The 24094-nt window shown below is 34.1% G+C and overlaps 1 protein-coding gene across 1 annotated transcript in view; it reads right to left on the bottom strand.

Moving 5' to 3' along the window:
• dpp6a (dipeptidyl-peptidase 6a) overlaps positions 1-22391 on the bottom strand; it is a 455219-nt gene extending 432828 nt beyond the window's left edge. The window contains exon 1 of the mRNA XM_056450197.1: positions 22080-22391. Coding sequence (XP_056306172.1) covers positions 22080-22130 — 51 coding nt within the window. The 5' untranslated portion in view covers positions 22131-22391. The remainder of the gene's footprint in view (positions 1-22079) is intronic.
• Positions 22392-24094: the final 1703 nt, after the last annotated feature.

Genomic DNA, 24094 nt, shown 5'->3' with positions numbered 1-24094 from the left:
TTAATGTTGCTCGCAAAGGCTAATTCTTCATCATGCAGCTGCTGGACCCTACCGCCTCCACATTCGTTGTTTTAACACAACCAAACATAGGCAACCAAAATATTAATGCTCCTATGAAAATAAACCATAGTTTTATTATATAAAATGGATGTTAACACAGATTAATTATCATCAGTTTCACCACAGATTTACTACAAATACCTTGGTTTAACTATTTATATTGTTGTGTCAGAAACATATTGTATTGTTGTATCAGAAACCACAACAACTGTGGTTACTATTGTATGGTGTACTGTAAATACAATCATAGCAATAGTTATTAGTCATCTTGACTAATTGATCACTAATTTCAAAAAGGGAAATTGCTTTGAATTTAGACATCTAGTATTCTTGAGGACCTTATTCGTACACCTGCAGTTTCAAAGTATATTTTACAAAATGCACTTGCAGATAGATATGCCACTTATTTATCACAAGTGGAAGCCTCTACATTATCCTGACTTCTATAAATGTTTCTTCACTTACCTCATGTGTAGCTATTAAATTCAGTGCTCAGCATATGAGTACACCCCTCACAGACCTCTCTATTAAATTAACATTTTCTACGGGATGCTTTACAATAATATATTTGTACATACATTCAATTCCCCAAATTAGCACATTCAAATTAATAAGCTGGGGAGAAAAATTAAATACAATTGTAATAAATAAGAAAAATCAAGAGAAGCTATATAAGTCGATAAGTAGATCTCTTTCTTTGTATGTTGTAGTGTTGTATTTATACAATAGTACTCTGGTAGTGTTTGCTATGCTTTGGTTTTTTCGGGGTTAATTATTGTGTTATCATTATAGCAACAGAAAAATACTGGGAAATCAGCCTTATGATCTTAAAATGTGAGCAAAATCACTTTAGATATTACGCTAGAGAATCATTCAAATACTAGCTTTAAAGTGATGTTTGTGAAGTAGCAATGGTTTCTGCTGTTCTGACCAGCTGCAGATGGGAATGAATTGCAGAAGTAGTTCCTCTTACAAAAGGATTTTTTTGATTTTTCTTTTTATACACACGATTATGCCATTGAACTGCTGTATAAAAGCAATAACACACTCTTAGCAGCACACTATGGCTTTATATTATCACTGGTGACAACAAAAGCCTCCCACCAGTGTCGATATACAGCCATATCGCACTGCCTTCATTTCTTAAAGACGTTAGGTGACCAAACTCTTATTTTAATGGATATAAATGTTTTTATATCACTGACTTTAATAAAATGAAATTCTATCAATTTATGCTTTTTTTTATTTATATTATTTTAATTGTATTAATCCAATGGGAAAAATTCAGGAGATGGACAAAGAGAACTTTGTTTAACCACGTCTTGAACCACTCAGATAAAGAGTGAGAGACAAAAAATTTATTTCAGAACATTTCAGCCATCCAAAATGTAAAAATTGGTCGACTTTGGAGAAATTCTTTGGCTTTTATATGAAAAAAATTAATAAAACAATAATAAAATCACATCAATTATAATATCAATAAAAAATATAACAATAAAAAGTAAATGGGAAAAGTGTTCAATTGCATTTCTGGGGGCCTGTGTGTTTGTGTGTGTGGGTGTTTGTGTGTGTGGGTGTGAGTATGTAAGAGAGAGATTTTGAGTGTTTGACACATCGAGCATGTTATATATGCTCAGACCTTCATTTAGATATATGTTTTATCTGCATTGTGTTGTATTTATTGATTTTTATTAAACAAATAATGGAAAAAGAGCTTTAGATTTTAGTGTTTCCCATTCCCATTTCCTATGGGTGGACATTTTTGTCCAAAGGAAAGATTAAGTAGTAGTTGTTGTTGTTTTCAACCACTTAACGTTGTTGTATCGAGTCCTCTTGAACAAAAATGTCCTTAGGGAAGCTTGAGGGTTAAATGCAACAACAATCCTTAGCTATATTCACTGAGAAATGGCAAAACTGACAAAAATATTCATTTTCAAAAAGGGATGTATTCTTTATGCTGAACACTTTATAGCTAAATATCTATTGCTTGACTTATGTTAAACATTGTGCTGATTGTGCATGCTGTTCTGTTGCCCAAACCAAACTCACTAGTGAGTTTTTAACAACATTTCTTTTTTCCAGTGTACTCTTTATGTCTTTACAAAAACTTAATTGCAGCCAAGCAAATTTCTTTAAATTTTTGGGCTTTTTTTAAATGACAAAAAAGAAAACTAACATAATTACATGATTATGTAGTGGCTACAGACTTATAAAGAACAGAAAAATATAAAGCTGAAATACTGAGAAAATATTCAGTAAAATTCCATAAATCTTAAAAAAAAAACTTTTAAAGTTAAAAAAAAATAATAAAGTCCAAATAAATTCATTCATAAATAGACTGTAAAAACACTGCTGCCTTAAATGTTTTAGTTTAATTTAAGTTTTCTAGTCATCTGAACTTACATCAATCAAATTGGCCAAAAATATTAAGTTAAACTTTGTATAACTTAAGAAAATTGAGTTGAAAACCTGATTATCTTATTAAAATAATTTTAAGCAACATAAAAATGTTTGTTGTTTTGACTTGTCATTAATATATTACAGTGTATGTATTAATATGCACTGTAAAAAATGCAGGGTTCCACACAATTTATTTGTGTTGGGACAACATGAAGGAATTAAGTTAACGTTTTGGTTTTTACAAATGTAAGTGGATTGAACATACAATTTAGGTGTCCTCAAAAACCCCTCAAGGATTGAATTGTTTCTGCTCATTTTAAATAAGTAGTTTGAACAAACAGCAAACATAATGTGAGTGTGCAGTGCTTCCCACTGGTTTGAAATATACTTATTGTGGTAGCCAGATTAAAAGACACATAGTACCCACAGCACATAAATGGCCAATACATGCGACAAACAAATACATAATGTGATTTATGAACTGTTTAATTGTTTCTTTTTTTTTTGTTATATTAGCTCTCTCTCTCTCTCTCTCTCTCTCTCTCTCTCTCTCTCTCTCTCTCTCTCAAGTTCAGGTATTGTCAAAGCATTTTAGATGTATAAAATAGGCTATGTATTAAATTGACATCATCAAATTAATAAAATATACAGCAAATAAGATAAAAAAAGAACAAAAACAGAGGACATCTCTAAAAAATTTAACAAATTATAAGTGTAGATTATATAAATAAGGTAAATTAGTTGATTAACCATTTATATGTCATTTCGTCCCCTCCGAGAAAGTTTTTCTGAGTTGTTTATTAAAGAATTAATTATTTAGCCTGATGTTTCTCTCAAGGCTGTCGTGCGCAGTCAGCTGTGAAGCCAGGTGAAAGTAGCTTAAGTAAAAAGGTAAAGTAAAAACACATACAATTAACAACAACTTTCGAAAGCAAAAACCAAATACTGGACATTACGTTTAGAAACCCGAGCCAGATGCATTTTTAGGTGCCAAAAAGGCACGTCTCTTTGGTTCTGCAGAGCACTTTACTGTCTGTGGGAGTGTTGAGAGTTCTTGTGTACACTGAATGAGCAGTAGCCTACGAAACATGTGAATAAGAGGCAACTTTCCACTGGTTAATCGATCACAGATATTTAGTTATCTTGGGCAGATATGAAAAAAGAAAAGTCTATGAATGGGAGGCACTGATATGTGCAGTTACATTTATGTTAGGGATTTCACAATGGTTTCAAACATGACTATAAGTCAGAATTATCGGTTTTGTAATCCTCATCTTATCAGTGCCATGAGAATAACGTGATACTTTGTCATCATATTCCAGATGATCTTATTTAGAATTGTCTGCTGAACTTTTAACTAAGTTTTAATGAACTACTGTGCGTTTTTTTTATCATGCCCCAGATACAAGCTAAATTGCATTACCAGTGTCAGTGGCATCCATTACACAATCTGTTCGGATAAACTAGTAGACATAACCACTAAAACCCAAATGACATGTAGAATTAATTTGAGCAAAGCCTCAAGGCATTTGAATCAATTATAATGTATTACTATCAGCTCATCTAATCTGTCTCTGAACATGAAGGTACAGGGTGAGGCAAAAGGCATGATGAAATATTCATCTTTTGTAAACTCATTATTTTGCTTGCAGACTGGCCCACAGTTGTCTTGGTGAGTAGTGATGGATGACTTTGGATTGGACTGTCGACAAAAAAAACTGAACAGTATGGGGAAAGAATGTCTTCTATATTAAGGTATACTGTATACAAGAATCATAAATTAAATTCAATACCTGTTTAAACAACTTTTTAAAAGAACCAGTTTCATGCATTTTAAGAATGTATTACCACTTTGTTTCAACCATTAACCTTAACCTTTCAACCATTAAGGTTAACCATTAACCTTAGGGCTCTATTTAATGACCTAGGCGCAAAGTCTAAAGATCATGGCACAAAAGCAGAAAGAAAGAAAGAAAGAAAGAAAGAAAGAAAGAAAGAAAGAAAGAAAGAAAGAAAGAAAGAAAGAAAGAAAGAAAGAAAGAGAAAAGAAAGAAAGAAAGAAAGAAAGAAAAGAAAGAAAGAAAGAAAGAAAGAAAGAAGAAAGAAAAGAAAGAAAGAAAGAAAGAAAGAAAGAAAGAAAGAAAGAAAGATCTCATTATATATTTTTTAATTAAGTAATCTACTAGCATGAGAACAAGGAAACTCTTTAAAAAGTTATGCATTTGGAACAATGTGATGTTGATGATGATGATCACAGGTGATGATGCATTTTTAGCTGAAAACAATAGACAAATAGACACACATTTGTAAAAATTAAAAACAGACATCTTCTTTCTTCTTTAACCAAAACAATCTGCATGCACTGCAACGCTTTTTCATTCTTCTTCCAAGTAACAAGTTACAAATTTTGGTCACACTTTATTTTAAGGTACAATTTGTGCTATTAATAAACCATTAACTATGACCTTTGCCTTAATAAGCACTTAATTTGCTGCTTAATAATAGTTATTATGATAGTTGTTGGTTTAAGGTATTAGCTAGGATCTGGGCTGAAGAATAAGATCATGACTTTGTGAAACTAAAAAACAGTCGATATTATAATAATAGTCAGGTAATAAACCACTAATTAACAGTGAGAATTGGTACTTAAACTAAAGTGTTACCCTATTTGTATTCCTGTTTTTAAGAGACAAAGTTCAAAGTCAAAGGAAACTCAATTACTGTTGGTCTGGCGAGCTATGATAGAGCCACATCCGAGTAATAAATGTTAAAAGGACCACTTCCTTTTAACTTTCAGCCAACTAGTTCCGAATATACGCTCTCCAGCTAGACCGGTCCAAAATCTTAACACTTTAATCTCAGTTTCTCTTCATATTCAAATTAAGTAAAGCTTGCAAATTAACAGACAGCCCAATTTTTAGGTTGCATTCAGCATTTAAAAATCATATTTCATACATGACAGTTCATACGAGTTTGTTATGAGACTGCTATAAAATATGTGCTATAGAAACTAAATATAAATAAATATACATATTTATTTATTTATTTATTTATAAGTGAAATTTAAGATTTTTAAAGACATTTTTAAGACTTTTACTCTTTAAAAACTATAATAAACTAAATGTATGCACAACAGTCTGTCCAGGTCAATGTCCTCACCACATACACTGTATAAGATGCTAGGTTCCATATAGTTCCTTTGTGTTTTCCCGAGACAAGTGAACTAAGTTACACTTTCAAAAATAAAGGTACAGGAGTGGTCCCTGGGGCAGTACCTTTTCAAAAGATACATATTGGTACCCAAAGAGTCCACAGTGGTACCTCAAAGGTGCATATTAGTGGCCAAATGTAACTAAACAATACCTCAGAGGTACCATTATGGACCCTTCAGTTATAAATATGTACCTTTTGAAAAGCTACTGCCCCAGTGAAAGCTCCTGTACCTTTTTTTTCTGAGAGTGTGTCTTAATAGTTTTTACAAATTCAACATATAACAATTAAGTTGTCCCAAAAAAACATGTGTTGTTTTGACTCATTATATATAACTAGTTTGAACAAGCAGCAAAAGTAATTTTTGGACTTTATGGTCTTTAAATAAATGGAGAGATTTTAAACTAATGTTATTGTAGGGAAGATAATTAATCCATATTGGTAAACAGAGTTATAAATAGAGTTTTGCTAAGTTCTATTGAGATAAATTGTTGCCGATTGGATGGGTGTTGGCCCGACTGGAAAACTTTACATGAAAAGAGGAAAAATAAGACTTGTTTAAAATGATTTGAGACATACAAGACAATATTTCTGTGAATTAAAAATTTTTTTGGCCTAAAATGTTGTTTTTTTTAAATAGAAGATATTACACACAGCCTGATATGTATGTATATGTAACCGTGGACCACAATCTTATACAGGTATATTTGTGGGAAAAGCCAGTCTGATCTCACAAGGAAATGTAGGAAATTTTACTTTTTTGGTAGTTTAGTGGCTAATCCGTACAAATTCCAACGAGTTCAATCTTAAGAAAATTTAGGATTTCTTTTTAATTTTAGGAAAGAGATTGTACAAATTGATACGATCTAGCCACTTTGAATATATATATATATATATATCATTAGAATACTAAGTAACTTTCATAAAGACATTTTGTCAATTTCCTTCTGTAACTCTACCAACACTTAGTTTTTGATTAGTAAAATGCAATGATAAGTCATTACATTGGATAATTTTCTCAATATTTCGATTTTTTGACTTATTTATATTTTGAACCCTCAAATAGACGTATCTCAGCTAGTTACTCTCCAATCATAAACAAACATACATCAATTGAAAGCTTATTTATCCAGCTTTATTCAAACACTTGTTTTGTGGCCATTCATATCTATATTTGCATTTATAATAAAGGGATTTTTTCTGATGTATTTCCAAAGAAAACTATGCAACTATGCTATTGCATACAGTATTTTTAAAAATATTTTTTGAAGCATTCAAGGGGGAAATGTCTGCAATATCATAGATTTGTCTTGTTCTTCAGAGTGCAAAAATATGCCAGCAGAAAGCAATCAATTTTCTTTGTGGATGGGAATGGGTTTTTTGAAAGATAAAAGGCCAAATGTGCACCTCTTCCACCAACTTGTTGTTTGCTACACCGGTTTGATGTGATGCTCTCATCAGACGGGGGAATGAAAGGTGCAACTTTATCCACACCCACTTTCTAAAGTGCAGGCAGTGTGATGTATTATGATAAGTCTATTTCTTTTCTTTTCATTTTGAGTCTAGAATATCTGAAATAGTTTCCCTTTAAAAACATATACAAGTTAAATACTCTTTGACTGGCATACCATTATTATAGGATTGCTTATTTAGTACTGTATATTAACAACAGTGGGATGTTATCTTGCTTGTCTGTGTTTGCAGATCATATTAAGTGAATGGTAAAGAATAGAGAGTGGGCAGTGAAACTGTCGCTTTTACCCTGCGGCAAAGGGCAGACTTTTGAGAGTAAAACTGTTTTCACATACTTTAGGAACACTCAAAGCAAGGTTTTCTAACTAGCTCAGAGCATAAAATGGAAAATTTAAAGTGAAGGTCACGCAATAGCGATAGACATCACAATGCTGAACCGGCATCGCGATCCTTGCCCCGCCCCCGTCGCAAAACCATTCGCAAAAATTACACACTTCCCGTTTACACTAATATGTCTTTGTTTAAAAATAGCATTTTAGATCCACATCCACACTGGCGTTTCATCTAGCATTTCTGAAAATATCTCCGTCCACATCTGAGCTCCAGGCAAACAGCGGTTGCTTTGAGCACAAAATCCCAGAGAGCAGTGCACATCAGAGAGTTTATCAAGGATGTACCGCTAGATTCCGTCTCACTATAGTTGTTAAATGTGATGCTTAATTAATCTTGTCTCTATCTAATGACTCTTCGGTCTTTTGAATCTATCAGGTAATGTATCAAAGCATCAATACACTGATTCAATATTTCACTTTCACGCTTGTACTTAGTAATATTAGCAAAAACCTCAGATACTGTTGGTTGGTTGCTGTTGGTTGTGCACCTTTTTTACCAACCAAGTTTATCGACGCCATTATAACAACACAGATCACTCTGCCTATTCATGTAAGAGTCACGCGGAAAAAGTGATTGACAGGTGGTAATTTTTGTGTAACTTATCTTTATTTATTTATGGTTTGGTTATGAGTAAAACAAAGACCATGTGGGTCAAGTAGTTGAAACGATAGGCTACAAATAATTAATTTATGAATTAATTAACTATTCATAAATAATTAATTAACCGCCACCTACGACAATGATGCCATCATCCATCGCAATGTTTCACTTTAGACATTGTATGATGCCAAACTGGTCGACATTGCCCAACCCTACTTGACATAAGCCAAATCGTGATGCTTTGGATTCTATTTTGCATTGTTTCATTCATAATTAATAATTAGTCTAGTATTAAACAACTTCAACAACTTTCTGTATGACTTTTATTTTCCAAACAGCAATTTGTTTTGGTTTTCAGTGTCTGATCAGAAAAATCTAGCCAACTTGTTAAGATTTTTTACACATTTAAGTGTACTGAATATAAAACAGTTAAATATAAAACAGTTGAATATAAAACAGAATAAAAAAAGTTGTCCTAAACTAAAACTCAATAATTGTAAATATGTAGTTTGATGTGTAAATAAAATGAGAATGATGTAAAATCTTTTTGATGTTCATTCATAGTGAGTAAGGACTCAAAATATGACTTTTATCACTGTAAAAACATTGGAAAGTTAAAAAAAAAATTCTCTCTGATGGTAAATGATTGTGTGTACATGCATGAAAATCGGATGGCTGCGGAAAATAACTTTATATTTACGTGCGCGTGTACCTCTTTAAATTGCATGCAGCACTGAATTGAGAAAAACATTACAGATGATGGATTCCCGCAAGCCTAATGAAACGCTGCGGATGCCAGATCCAGCTTTGAGAAACGACGGCCCACTTAAAGGTCACTATAAATCACGGACCTCTTTCCCCGCTTGTGCGCCGCACTCGTCCAGTGGGCCAACCCCAATCAAATAAACCGCTCAACGGAGCCCAGGCGCATGCAAGCCCACATTTACCAGCATAAGCATTGGCTCTTTATCTGGATTTGTAGACATGCAATCCTGTATGTTCAGCTCATTAGATTTATGCGTGACATTGACTGACGCAGACATGTCGCTTGTCCAACTCAAGTCACACTGGTTAACTATGAATCAATCCCTGAGAATAGGGCTGCACGATTAGAATTTCTGATCAAAATTGCGATTTGCTATTTAAAATGCGTTTTTACTAACACAAAGGTGCTGTATGTACGTTTTTGACTCTTTTAAAGCATAAAAATACCATATGTTTGCAGATATTTAAGAAACATGCTAAGTGAACATTCTTTTTTATCTGAAAAACAATGCTAACGTCAGATATTCTGCTTTGAAAATGTGCTTTCCATGCAGGAGAGTCTGTCTTTGTTTTGGTCCCTTTATCCCACCCAATGGCTGTTTACCCAAATATATTTCAACACACTGGGTTGCTTTGATGGAAAACAGCGTATTTCATTCATTCAGTCAGGAAGGCTCTCTAAGTGTGCGTACATGACTGAAAATGCAAACTCTGGTGGACAGTAACAGCTTCTGAAATGAGACTCGGATTCAGGTTTAATTGTAACCTGTGTCCTAACAACACGCTACGTGACGAGATTTGCAGTGATAAGTATTTGGCTGGTTGCACCAAATGAAACACAACAGAAAATTAAATACAGCCATTCAGAAACACAGAATATATGTGCACTCACTGCACTCCAACAAAATTTATAATGAGGTTTATAATGTAATTAATACATATCAAACCTCTTCAACATTATTAAATGTACATGCTGTATCACTTATATGTGTTGGTTTGCACTGAGTCACGGTTTTATTTCAATTGGTTTATTTTAATTTTAGGATGTGAGGTAAATTATCTCCTGCTGCTTTCAGTAGTATGACAATAAATGTCAGATAAAATGGCGTTCAAACTCACATTATTAAGGTTTCACGCTGAATAAAGCACATGAGGTGGACCTGAGGTGATCACTATCATAGTATTTGTTGTTCAGCAGCAAGAAGTCGTATCTAAAATATACATTTTAGGTGTTGGTTAGAACAAAAACTCCTTTAAATAAGGAAAATGTTCTCTCTATTGCGTGTCGTTGCTTTTTGTTTATAACACGATTTAAATCAGCCTTAAGGCTTGGCAGTCAGGCACACTACAGTTGGTGTCATCAATCTGGCAACCTGCGCTTGCGTGTGTTTTGAACCAGGTGTGCAATACCTAGTTTAACCACTGAGTGTCAAACTTATATGCAGCACCTTTAAAAGCTTTTAAACATTGTTGCCATTTTTTCCAATAAATCTGTCAGTTGTCATCACAAATAAAAAAAAGAACTACAGTACTTTAAATTCAATTAAATGATTTATATTTAAAATCCTATTTATAAAGTAAAGATAACATAAAACCATATTACATAAAACCTTTACATTTAGATAATTAAATTTTTCACATTGTTCAGGATAATGTGCTTACAAACTGTCAGAACTTTTAAAAACGATATGCATGTTACCAGCTTTTTCAAATAGCGATTTCAGATTAAAAACGATTAATCGTGCAGGCCTACCTCAGAAGGTGCCATAAAGGATGTACCTCAGTATGTAGCAGCAGAAGAACCTTTTTTTTCCATAAAAGTGCAGTCTAAATTATTATGTCACTATGCCTCCATTTGCTCCCCTTTGCCACTGAGTAATCAAAGTACCCATGAGTGGCCACTGCAATGCTCCAATTATAGTAATCAAAGTGAAGTGCTGGACTATTACCAAGTTTGTTCTATATGGAAAAACATAATTCAAAGCAGCCAGCCAGACTCCAATGACCCAAGAACAGTATATATATATAAAAACCTCAAAAACCTTAGAGCGCTCTTGACTCAGAAGGGAATATGTATATTAGACACTCGAGCCCTATGAATTCATGCTTGAAATAATGATTTTTTTTTCAGTGCTTTATACCAAGAAGGGCTCTAATACCTATGCGTTAGAATCGCATTCATCTCAATGACAGTTGCTTCGCTGACACACGCATGCAATTTACAATCCTACCATCTTTGCTCAGAAAAATTACATCATGACGGCATAACAAAAAACACAAATCTAAAAAAATAATAAAAATAGCAAAGGGGAAAAAAAAAAAAGTAAAAAAAAACACACCCAATTACCTTTGCATTCTATATATTGCCATTCCTCATACATTTTATTCCCTACCCAGGCTTGGAAAGAAATGCCTTCACTAACTCTAGAACTTTTCAGAACTATACCCACTTTATGCATGCAACTGCCTGCAGTTCTCAGGTGAATTCAACACTAGTGGTAGAACAACAACTTTTCTTAAAGTACACATGAAATTAAAACTAACTGTACTTATATCGTTAGCTCGCATTGCTAGTTTTGTGATGGACAATTAATATTGTGTGTGTCATAAAGAAAAAAAAAAGTCTAAAATTTAAATCTAAAAATGCACTTTCATTTGTTTTTAGTTACATAGATTACGTCCTTCTGAGTTATTGGGTGTGGCTAACATACTTAACCACGCCCCTCCAACTGTCAGTTTTGACAGCGATATGATAACAAACAGAAATGGTGAGGAGGTGTATGTTAGGTTGTAATAAGTCTCCCGAAAACTCGTTTCCCAGTCTTTCAGAATGAATCGCATACTTTACTACATCCAATCAGCTCACAGAAGAAAAAACAAGCCACACCCACCATTTTCTTATTTAATGTTCCATTTATCTAGAAACTGCATCAAAATAAGAAAAAAAAGGTCTTAGTAAAAGCCTTTAGTAAATCAATTTTCACATAAATTATGATAACAGGACAGATCAGTTAATTAATAAAGCCGTGGGGTTCCTTCCACAGTGTTATAAACTCAAAACAGTTTTGTTTTAAAGATTACATCAAATATCTGTTTCCATATTCACAGCTTTTTCCAACATGGAGTAGTTTATTTGCTTGATACTTTAAAGTAGCTCACCTGGTATAGTGCTCCACAAACACACAAAACTCTGGAATTATCAAAATCCACATATTTTTTATATACACTCACTTCAGACACTGGAAACAATGGACACGCAGGAATACACAGGGTGATGACAATTCAAAATCAGACAAAGGCTGTTTCTCAATATGCGTTCTTCAGTGATCTTGCGTCCTCGTGTAACATCATCATCAACTGCCAAAGTTCAGTTCTTATACTCAAGACCGCAATAACGGAGGACGCGTGAAATTTCCCGGATGTGTTCTTGATATCCAAGATGCATGGATGCACCAAAGTCGCTCTAGAAGTCCCAGAAGTCACTGCGACTAGAGGTGGAAAGTGCAGTATTTATATAGGTTTAATACTAAAGTTCAGAGACATCACTTATTTGTTTCAGGAGTTACCCTAAATAAAAAGGTGGATATAAACATTACCAGGAAAATCTTAATAAAGGAATAAACACATTAAGGGTGAATATTTGCTGAAACTCGTATTAAAATCTGTTCTATTTATATTGTGCAACATATATTTATTATGTTTTTTTTATGCATAGTAGATATTTTGAAAAGGGGAAAAACAAATCATTGGATGAATGCTGTCATGTTTAAATAATTTTGCATTAAAAATGCTTGAAGGTCATGTGACTCTCCGGATGAATGCAGCATCTCATTTCTCACAGGACATGTTCTCTGTTCTCATGGTCTCCAGAGTTTGTTCTTCCGAGGTGACCTGGCAATACCAGTCTTCACAAGAACGCAAATCAGTTCTCTGTATTCTTGGAATTGAGAAACAGCCAAGGACTGAACAGAAACCAGGCGCTTAAATACACAGGACATAATTGAACTACTTGCACACAGGAGAAAGACACAGGTGGAAACACTGAAACATTAACAAACGGCAGGAAAATGGAACAAAGGAATCACATGACGCAAACACAAAGCACATGGAGCACAGCACATGGGGAAGTCACATGACAAACACAAGTTAATACTGCAAAATGGTGATGAGGTGGTAGACACAACACATTTTCACTCCAGACTCCTCACATATGGACTCTCGGTCAGGTTCTTGACGCTTTTTAGCATCATTTTATGACAAGCGGGGTCCTCCGATGCTTTTGGTCATTCGCTTTATGCATCCCATTAAACGGTTTGCATGTATCTGTAAAATACGAATAATTTTATTAACATGCTTACTTTCAGAAGTGTTTTGGAGCACCTAACCCCACACCTACCCACTTCTGAACAGTATAAATAAACAGCAGAGCAATGAAAGTGCAGTCACGTGTACTCTGCAAATTAGGGCTGTGCGATTTGGGGAACATGTCTAATTGTGATTTTTTTTTTTATTTCGATTTGATTTGTGATTTAATTTTGTAGTCAAGCTTCAGCTCAATAATCTGAATCGTAGCTTCTTACTGCTAAAATGCAGTGAGTGTATGTTAAAAAAAACACAAGGAACTGAAATGATATTAACTTACTTAAACATTCATTTAAATTTGTTTTTGAATATTCAGAAATAAACCCTCATTTTTCTCTAGAGCAAACAGTAAACACAAATAAAATGACCTTGAATGATAAAATGAGATTGAGTGTCACTGACAACACTTTCAGTTGACTTTTTAGCAAGACGCTCCTCATATAGCCGCCTGTGGTACTTATTTAGGTGCTGGTTGTTGTATTTCCTCATGTTGTGGCAACAGTTCTTACAAATGACCTGTTTTTGTTCGGTATCTGTGACTTTGAAACTAAAACAACCAAAAAAAGCAGCAAATGTCATCATCACACTCGTCTGCGCTTTCCTGTTTCTTTGTATTTTTTTTTTTTATGTGTTATTTCCGCATAGTTCGGTTGCACAATTCTGATTGGGCAGAACGAAAGTGTGCTCACTCAATTGGCTAGTAAGACTGTCACACACAGACGGCAGTCACGCATTTGCTCTGGGCGGGGGAATTGAATAATACATATATATATCATATCGCAGCCTCCTGCGATTATCTAATCGCAACATTTCAAATTGCAATTCGATTAATCACACAGCCCTACACAACACTGTATTTTTTTGTATTAAATGTATTTCTATAATATTACAAAATGGTGGTGAGGTGGTAAACACAACACATTCTCACTCCTGACTCCTCACATATTGACGCTCGATTGTTCTGAGTGACACTCTGGGTACCCCAGCATCATTTTATGACCAGTGTGGTCCTTCGATGCTTTTGGTAGTTCACATTAAACATCCCATTAAACAGACTGCATGTATTTATAAAATACAAATCATTTTATAAACACACTTTTAGAAATTTACAGTACTATATAAAAATATAAATATTCAAAGTATGTAGTATAATAGAAAAAAACTACATAGCATATAAAAATACTTTAATAAATGTTTTGGAGCACCCTATCCCACACCTACCCACTTCTGAATTATATAAATAAGCAATAAAAGTAGAGTCACCTGTATGCACTTACTGCAAAATAATAAATAATAAATAAAAAGTTGTACAAACAAGTTGTGTTGCATTCCAAGTCTTCTAAAGCCATATGATGTCTTTATGCAAAAATCAAAGTAATGTATGAGGATTTAATCATCCTCCAATTCAAAAAGATGCTCCAGCACATTACAGTGACGCAATCAGTCACAAGACACAGAGAAAGCCAATCAATTTTAATGCAACTGGTCTCGAGAAACAGAGAGAGCTAATAGCATTTGACAACTTAAACTGAACTTAACACAATATTTCTGGCAGTGAAATATTTGAATTTGGGACAACGTCTGAGTTGTACGGTAAATGGAGACATCAATCGCATTTATTCCTTCCAGATATAACTCATGCTGCCTTGGAAGACTTTGAATATTCATATCTTTTGAATAAATTGCGACAGTAGTTGTATCTGACCGTTATATCCCTATACTGTATAATCCAGACTCACCATCGCATATCTTGCAATATGACTATTGCAGATGCACACATTGCAATATCAATGCTGAAACAATATACTGTACAGCTCTAGTATATAAAGTACAAAACCTTTAATTGTAATCAAACTGCACTTAAATAACAGGTACAATCTTTTGTCGTAATACAGGTGTAATAGGTGTAAACCAGTTGTCTTTTTCTTCTTAGGATGCACAAAGGGGGTTAACGATTACTCCAGAGTACTTGAAGATATGCAATGATTTTCAAGTGCTACTTAAGTTACAATGTTTTTGGGAAACGAGCCAATACATTAAGATCCACACTTTTTTCCCACATTATTTTTACGATCTACATCGGCTTATGATGTTTTTCATACACTTTATTCATGCTGACAAAATTAATCTACCGTAAAGAAAATAAATAAATAAATACTAAAAGTTTTCAACTGTACATTTTGAAAACAAAAGTATGTTGAATTGAATGTTACAGTTTATTACAACAAATAAAAATGACTGAAAGGATGTCATTAGGGATGTGCACATCAATGCTCGAGTATATGACCGATATATCGATACTCAGAAGCTTTTAATTTGGTATGGATATTTTTTTTAAGTATTGATATTTTGACTATATTTTAAGAATTTCTGCATAACTAAATGTTTTAGCGCTGTGTACAGGATTGTCAGTGAAGCTTTGTATATAAGACGTTACACCAATCAATCTGCGGCGGAACGTGAAGTGAGCGATCATGTGGCGTCAGCGATCATGTGCCTTAAGTACTCAACCTGCAAGTCGCACACTTCTGCATTATGGAATGACACGATGGCAGAGAGGTCACGCAGCGTGTTGTGGTGCTCATCAGCTGAAAAAATGTTGCATGAGCAAAATTTGTGATAAGAAACTCGTACACAGCAACAATACAAGCAGCCTTTCTAAACTCTTACAAACAACACATCCTGAAACTTATAAAGAAGCGGAACAAAAACAAGCTGCCCAGTGTTACTCTGCTCTGACAAAAGACATTATAGGAGTTTTAAAAAACCTCTTTCTTTCTCTCTCGCTCTCAATACAATTCAATAATTGCTTTATTGGCATGACAAATGCTACAAATGTGTTGCCAAGGCATTTATAAAGTTTACAGTAAAAATAACAAACATAATTAAATGAAAATACAAATAAAAATAAATGAAGAAAATAATAAATCAGAATAATAAATAATCTCTCTCTCTCTCTCTCTCTCTCTCTCTCTCCTCTCTCTCTCTCTCTCTCGTTACCATTAGGTGAATAAGAATAAATAAAATGTGTGTGTATCTGTGCAGTGTGTATATACAATATGGATGTGTGTGCGTGTATCTCACACTCACACACGCACGCACGCACGCACGCACGCACGCACGCACGCACGCACGCACACACACAAAAATATATATATAAATATATGTAATGATTTTTTATTAACATTATTTAGAAAAATTACATTAACATTTTAAATAATAAGTGGTATCGGTATTGTAAAAATTGTAACAAAAAGTATCAGTACTGTATCGCATTAAAAAATTGTGGTATCTCCTATTCCTAGAAGTTATGTATTGGTGAGCTTACTGTTAAAAGAGAGAGAGAAAAAAGCTGTTTGTATTATTGTAAAACACAGAATGCTGAGGAGAGTCCTCTACTGAGACATCGACTAATGCACTTTTACCACTAGATGCACAATTTTACCCTTCATGTAGGAACAAGATCCTTGTCCAGTAAGCCATGAGAAATGTCAGTTTGAGCCGTGTACCTATCTGACAACCTGTCTGCTTTTGTTATCCTCATGAGTTCAAGATGGTTGAATTTCTCGAGCTTACACTGTGTTCTCAGACAAAGAACCTCTGCCTGATTTAAAGCGACGTTTGATCAGTAGCGTTAGCTAAAGACACAAACCCTCCTGACTGAACAATATGCTTGAACTGGTTTTTAGTGATTTAGTTGAACTTTGATTGCTTCAGTTAATTGGATATTGAAATGGGAGGTATATCTACAGCAGGCCAAAATTAAATAATAGAATAAACAATGAAAAATATGCAACATTTTTGCAAAAATGACAGTACACTGTTTCATGGAAGTATACTGGCCATACACTGATGACATTAATTGTTATTGGGGTGTGAGATTTTCTAAAGTAAACAGTCAAAACTATCTTATCTGCATTACACTATTCAATCCAATTCATCTTTATTTATATAGCGCTTTGACAATAGATTGTGCGTTTAGCAGCCTAACATAGAAGTTTTAGTGAATTGAAACTGTGTCAGTCCAATTGAAGTTCAGTTTAGTTAAGTTCAGTGTGGTTCAATTTCACTGCTAAAAGTCCAAACACTGAAGAGCAAATCCATTGATGTGCAGCTCCACCAGTCCCAAACCAAGCAAGTCAGTTGCGACAGTGGCAAGAAACAAACGTCACCATATGACGAAAGTGAAGGAAAACCTCAAGAGAAATCAGGCTCAGTTAGGTGCAACCATTTCACCTCTGGCCAGTCTTCTTGTGCAGAGCTGTAGTCTAGGCACCAGAGGCTAAAAACATCTATATCAACACGTTACAATTTAGAACTCATACAGTAGTTGACCAGGAGTTATAGAACACAATTGATTGTGACTGAGCGTTACAATAGAGTTTTGAACATTTGGGCACAGAACAGTATGATGCTTGGAGGTGTAACAAAGATGAATGGTATTTAATTATTTATATACACTCACCGGCCACTTTATTAGGTACACCTTACTAGTACTGGGTTGGACCCCATTTTGCCTTCATAACTTCCTTAATCCTTTGTGGCACAGATTCAAGAAGGTACTGGAAATATCCCTTAGAGATTTTGGTCCATACTGACATGACTGCACCACGCAGTTGCTGCAGATTTGTCGGCTGCACATCTATGATGCAGGAGATTAGCAGCGATTCCACCAGATCCCAAAGGTACTCTATTGGATTGAGATCTGGTGACTGTGGAGGCCATTTGAGTACAGTGAACTCATTGTCATGTTCAAGAAACCAGTCTGAGATGATCCGTGCTTTATGACATGGCCATTATTCTGTTGGAAATAGCCATCAGAAGATGGGTACACTAAAGGGATGGACATGGTCAGCAACAATACTCAGGTAGGCTGTGACGTTGACACGATGCTCTGTTGGTACTAATGGGCCTAAAGTGTGCCAAGTAAATATCCCCCACACCATTACACCACCACCACCAGCCTAAACTGTAGATACAAGGCAGGGTAGATCAATGCTTTCATGATGTTGACGCCAAATTCTGACCCTACCATCCAAATGTCACAGCAGAAATAGAGACCCATCAAATAACAAGTGGCAATTTGAGTTACTGTTGCCTTTCTATCAGCTCGAACCAGTCTGGACATTTACCTCTGACATCAACAAGGCATTTGCGCCCACAGAACTCCCGCTCAATGGATATTTTCTCTTTTTCAGACCATTCTCTGTAAACCCTAGCGATGGTTGTGCATGAAAATCCCAGTAGATCAGCAGTTTCTGAAATACTCAGACCTGCCCGTCTGGCATCAACAACCATGCCACATTCAAAGTCACTTAAATCACCTTTCTTCCCCATTCTGATGCTCCGTTTGAACTGCAGTATATTGTCTTTACCATATCTACATGCCTAAATGCATTGAGTTATTGCCACGTGATTGGCTGATTAGACGAGCAGTTGGACAGGAGTAACTAATAAAGTAACCGGTGAGTGTATGATTAAAAGGGTTTTCTTATTTAAAATGTTTGTCTTGTTGATGGCCCAAATAACTACATGTCTATTAGCAGAACTTTTTTTCTTGTTTTAAGGAAAAACTCCTAATTTTGGCATTTCTTCTGAAGGTGAAACCAAAGGACATTTTTACTTGATCAAAGAATTTTAGATATTTCAACTAGAAATGAAACAAATTAAAGAAAGAAAAGCATTTTTTTTTTTGCATTGAGATTACTCAATTTCTGTATCTGAATACTGTTTTAAACTCTTCTGCAAACCGTCTTGTGAAACTGTATTCTTATCACAATATTATCACAGAAAATTGAGTTTTAATATCGTGCAGTCCTATTATATACTCTTTATTACACTTTAATTCAAATTAATATATTTAAGAAATAGTTCAAAAGGGCAGAAAAACAAATGAAGATTTGGAAAAATGAAAATAATAACTGGACAAACAAACTGAAACAAAACTGAAGAAATAAAGTGAATAAATGAATTTTTAAATATGCTTAAAGATTTGGAAAAGTAAGGAGATGGGAAAACCACAAAAATGAATGTACTGGGTATTTATTATTATTCATAACCTTATGTTCTTTAACCTTAATGTTTTTTAGTCTGTAGGTTCTTTCCATGTATCTAGACTTGTCTTAATTGTGAATCCACATGTGATGATGATTATTGGGTTAATTCAGAATACAAATTCAGAAAAAAGGTTGTATTTCAGCACTTTGGAATTGGACAGCGACTCCCAAGTAGCATGTGTGTTATGTGCATTTTTGGGAAACGCACGTAAAACTGCAATGACGTTCGTAACCTTACACGTACAGAATGCTCTTTAGAGCCGTTATCGGGAAACCCGGCCCAGATAGTTATATTCTAAGGTATCACATCAGTCTAAATTTCAACTGAATGAAGCTTGACACACTGTGAGGTTTGAGTCTGGACCTCAGTTTCTGGAGGTCACTGACAGATCAAGCCTGAAGCTGTAATATACCAATATTCCACTGCACTTTAGGCGCGATCAAATTTTAATGAATTCCCTCTCATGTGAACCCCGGACACTAAAGGTCACCTCTGTGGTTAATGCAGGCTAAAGCCCTAACATAAATAGATCTCATGTGCACTGCTCCACCAGGTTTAAAACATGTTTAAATGTATATCGTACTGCAACTATTAAAGTTTTCAAACATTTTTACTAAGAGCATAGAATTATTTGCTACTAAGTAGGGCTGAACAGTATACCGTTTGTGCATCAATATCGTAATATTTGTATCCACAATGGTCACATTGCAGGATTAGATTATTTATTAAAGATTAAAATATATTTATATATATATATATATATATATATATATATATATATATATATATATATATATATATATATATATATATATATACACATACATTATTTATACAATGATGGCCATGCTATTTTACGTTTAAATGTTCAATTTCTGTACTTGAATACATTTATTTTTGCTCTATATGCTTTTAATTTTATCCAAATTATGCAGATGCACTGCAAAGAAAAAGACTTGATTATCTACGTTAATGTAAATTAATGAAACCTTCCAAAAATAGAGCTATTCAAATCATCTGGTGGAATTATATTCATTTCATAATATGTATTGCAGCAAAACAAAATATCGCAATGTCAGAATTCAGCAAAATCAGAATCACCAATACACACACAAGCTCCAGTACACCACTTTGATTGCAGTGTATCAAAACAGAATGTACAAATGCATGCAGACAGATGACCAATAAACTTACATTATAAACAGTATTACTGTAATTAAAAGTGGCAAGGCACCACTGTGTTTTAAACCTAATATTCAATTCATCTCTAATATGCTATGCAATGCCATGCTGTTCATGACATTAATGACAATATGTCAAAGGTTGTTTTAGGCCATGGCTATGGTACCAATATCATTTCAGTTATTTTTTAGCTAATGGAATGACTGAAAGGTTGATTAACTATTGATGTATATACATATGTGTATAGATAAATCATCATCACGATTAGTAGTATTATATGCTGATACTATGTTAAGTATGTCCTACTGCAACTATTAAAGTTTTCAAACATGTCTACTGAGGGTATAGAATAATTTGCTACTAAGTAGGGCTGAACAATATGCCATTTGAGCATCGGTATCGCAATGTTTGTATCCACAATAGTCACATTGCGGTATTAGATTATTTATTAACGATTAAAAGATATAGATATTATTATATTTATTTATTTATACAATGATGAGTATGTTATTTTACGTTTGATTGTTCAGTTTCTGTACTTGAATACCATTTTACTTCCTAGAAAACCATAAAGCACTGCTTGTTTAACTTTTATTTTTGCTCTATACTAAAATAAAAAAAGACTTGATCAACTAAGTTGATGTAAATTAATAAAATCTTCCGAAAAAAAGAGCTATTCAAATCATCTGGTGAAATTATATTCATTTCACAATATATATCGCAGCAAAACAAAATATCACAATGTCACATTTTTCCAATGTCGTGCATCGCTACTACTATAATAAATCAGAATCACCAAAGAATACACACACAAGCTCCTGTACACCACTTTGATTGCAGTGTATCAAAACACGATGTACAAAGGCATGCAGACAGATCACATATAAACTTACATTATAAACAGTACTACTAAAGGGGGCAAGGCACCACTCTGTGTCTTAAACATAATGTGCTATGCAATGCCATGCTGTTCTTGACATTAATATGTCAGTGGTTGTTTTAGGCCATGGCTATGGTGCCAATATCATTTCAGTTATTTATTATCTAATGGAATGACTGATTAACTATTGATACATATGTGTATAGATAAATCATCATCACTATTAGTAGAAGTATTATATACTGATACTATGATGCTATCTTGGATTTGTCAAGCATAAACTATTTATTTTGTCATGTTAGGCAATGACAACTTTTTTCAACGTTTAAATTAGGCTTCTCTGACTTTGTGATATGATTTTAATAAGTGTTTTTAACATCCAAAACGGGAATATCATGTTATTTGTGTTATATAGTAGTAACACAATCGTGTTATTTATAAACAATTACAGTGCCTCATAAATATATTGTACAACATATATTGATCATGTTTTATATCGTCGTGTTAGCCTGCTAGTAGGACAACAGTACTTTTTGGTCTTGGTGTGTAAATGAGAAACTGTTATTGATTCTGAGCTTAAGAAAGAGAGAGAGGAAAAAATCAAACGCCTAAACAAACAAACCTGCTATTCACAGAAAGTCACTTTCAGCATCGCCTGTGAAACGCACTTGTCTGGTAATAAATATGTTCCGCTTACCATCATATTTCCCTGCATTTTGGCCGTTTCGATTAAATTCTTCTCCTTCATTTGGTCTCTTCGGTGTGATGGATGTGTGTGTCAGTATCGTTGTCTCGGCTGGTTCCGCCCGGTCCGGTTCCTTTTTCTCAGCACCCTGTTGAGCGCTTCGGGACTAAACTGCCTCTACAGTCATTCACCGACGGCTATTTCAAACACCAACAGCGGACGATAGTTCTCAGTCAGACTCCACTGGGGCTCTGGACGGTTATTTGGTCGTTTCAGAGCGGGTTACAGTTTCTATCGCTCCCCGTCAACTCGACGCGAGTGTGAGTGAAGCTGCACATGACAATCCCGCTGCTGTGACGGGAACACGCCTCGCGCCTCTATCCTCTCAACTTTACTGCTGAGGTCGTTAAAATCTTTTCTTTTACTATATATAAATATAATATATGGCAATATATGCAAATTACATGTATAACATATAAGTCATATGTGGCGCAGTGGGTATGTCGCCTCACGGCAAGAAGGTCGCTGGTTCGAGCCTCGGCTGGGTCAGTTGGCATTTCTGTGTGGTGTTGCTACATGTTCACGCCGTGTTCGCGTGGGTTTCCTCCGGGTGCTGGGTAGCTAAAATGTCCGTAGTGAGTGACAGTGTATGTGTGTTTCCCAGTGATGGGTTGCAGCTAGAAGGGTATCTGCTGCTAAAACATATGCTCGATAAGTTGGTGGTTTATTCTGCTGTGGTGACCCCTGCCCTGATTAATAAAGGGACTAAGCTGAAAAGAAAATGAATGAAGTCATATGTGGATTTCACATAGCCTACAGGGCTCAACATTATTGAGTACACCCCATTTTGAAAATGAATATCTGTATCCATTTTCAGTGAATATAGGTAATATATTTTGGTGCGTTTGAACAAAACAGATTTATTAAACAAATATATTTATTAAAACAATTTTAGTCACTGAACATCTTTATTTAAAGATAATAGATCTAAATTTAACCAAAATATTAGGGGAAAAACTACAAACTACAAAATGTTTTGAATTTTGCTCTTTACATTTTGATTTGCTATTTTTCCCTAACATATAAATTTGTCTGTACTAATTTTGGACCGTTATCATGAGTTATTTTGTTAGATTAGCTCCAGTTTTGGCTTCAGTACTGACTAATCTAATGTATATGTAATATTGTTACAAATATAATATTGTAAAGCCTCCTTTAGAAAATATTAATTTAAATGAGAAATTTGTGAGAGGTGTACTCATATATGTTGAGCACTGTATATGTCATATATGCAACATATTTTAAAATACAAAATAAAGTCAGAAATATTAGCCCCCCTGAGTTATTAGCCCCCCTGTTTATTTTTTCCCCAATTTCGGTTGAATGGAGGGAATATTTTTAACATATTTCTAAACATAATAGTTTTAATAACTCATTTCTAATAACTGATTTATTTTATCTTTGCCATGATAACAGGAAATAATATTTTACTGGATCTTTTCAAGACACTTCTATACAGCTTAGAGTGACATTTAAAGGCTAAACTAGGTTAATTAGGTTAAATTGACAGGTTAGTGTAATTAGGCAAGTTATTGTATAACAATAGTTTATTCTGTACACTACCGAAAAAAATATAGCTTAAAGGGGCTAATAATTTTGACCTTAAAATGTTTTTTTTTTATTTAAACTGCTTTTATTCTAGCAGAAATAAAACAAATAAGACTTTCTCCAGAAAAAAAATTATCAGACATACTGTGAAAATTTATTTGCTCTGTTAAACATCATTTGGGAAATATTTAAAAAAATAATAATTCAAAAGGGGGCTAATAATTCTGACTTCAAATGTATGTTCAAGTATATGTTGGTTATATGGACAATTGGATATTTATATAGGTTATAATACATTCAATATACCAAGCAATTTCAGCGTTATGGTTGTGACATTTGCAGTAAAATCTCAAAACATAAATTTACAAAGTACATGTTGACATTATATTGAAACATCTGTTTATATTTTCCAAAACAAC

Source organism: Danio aesculapii, chromosome 24, assembly GCF_903798145.1.
Source record: "Danio aesculapii chromosome 24, fDanAes4.1, whole genome shotgun sequence".
In the NCBI taxonomy this organism is placed as follows: Eukaryota; Metazoa; Chordata; class Actinopteri; order Cypriniformes; family Danionidae; genus Danio; species Danio aesculapii.
The sequence above is the reverse complement of the archived record's forward strand: the minus strand, read 5'-3'. Positions and strand labels throughout refer to the sequence as shown.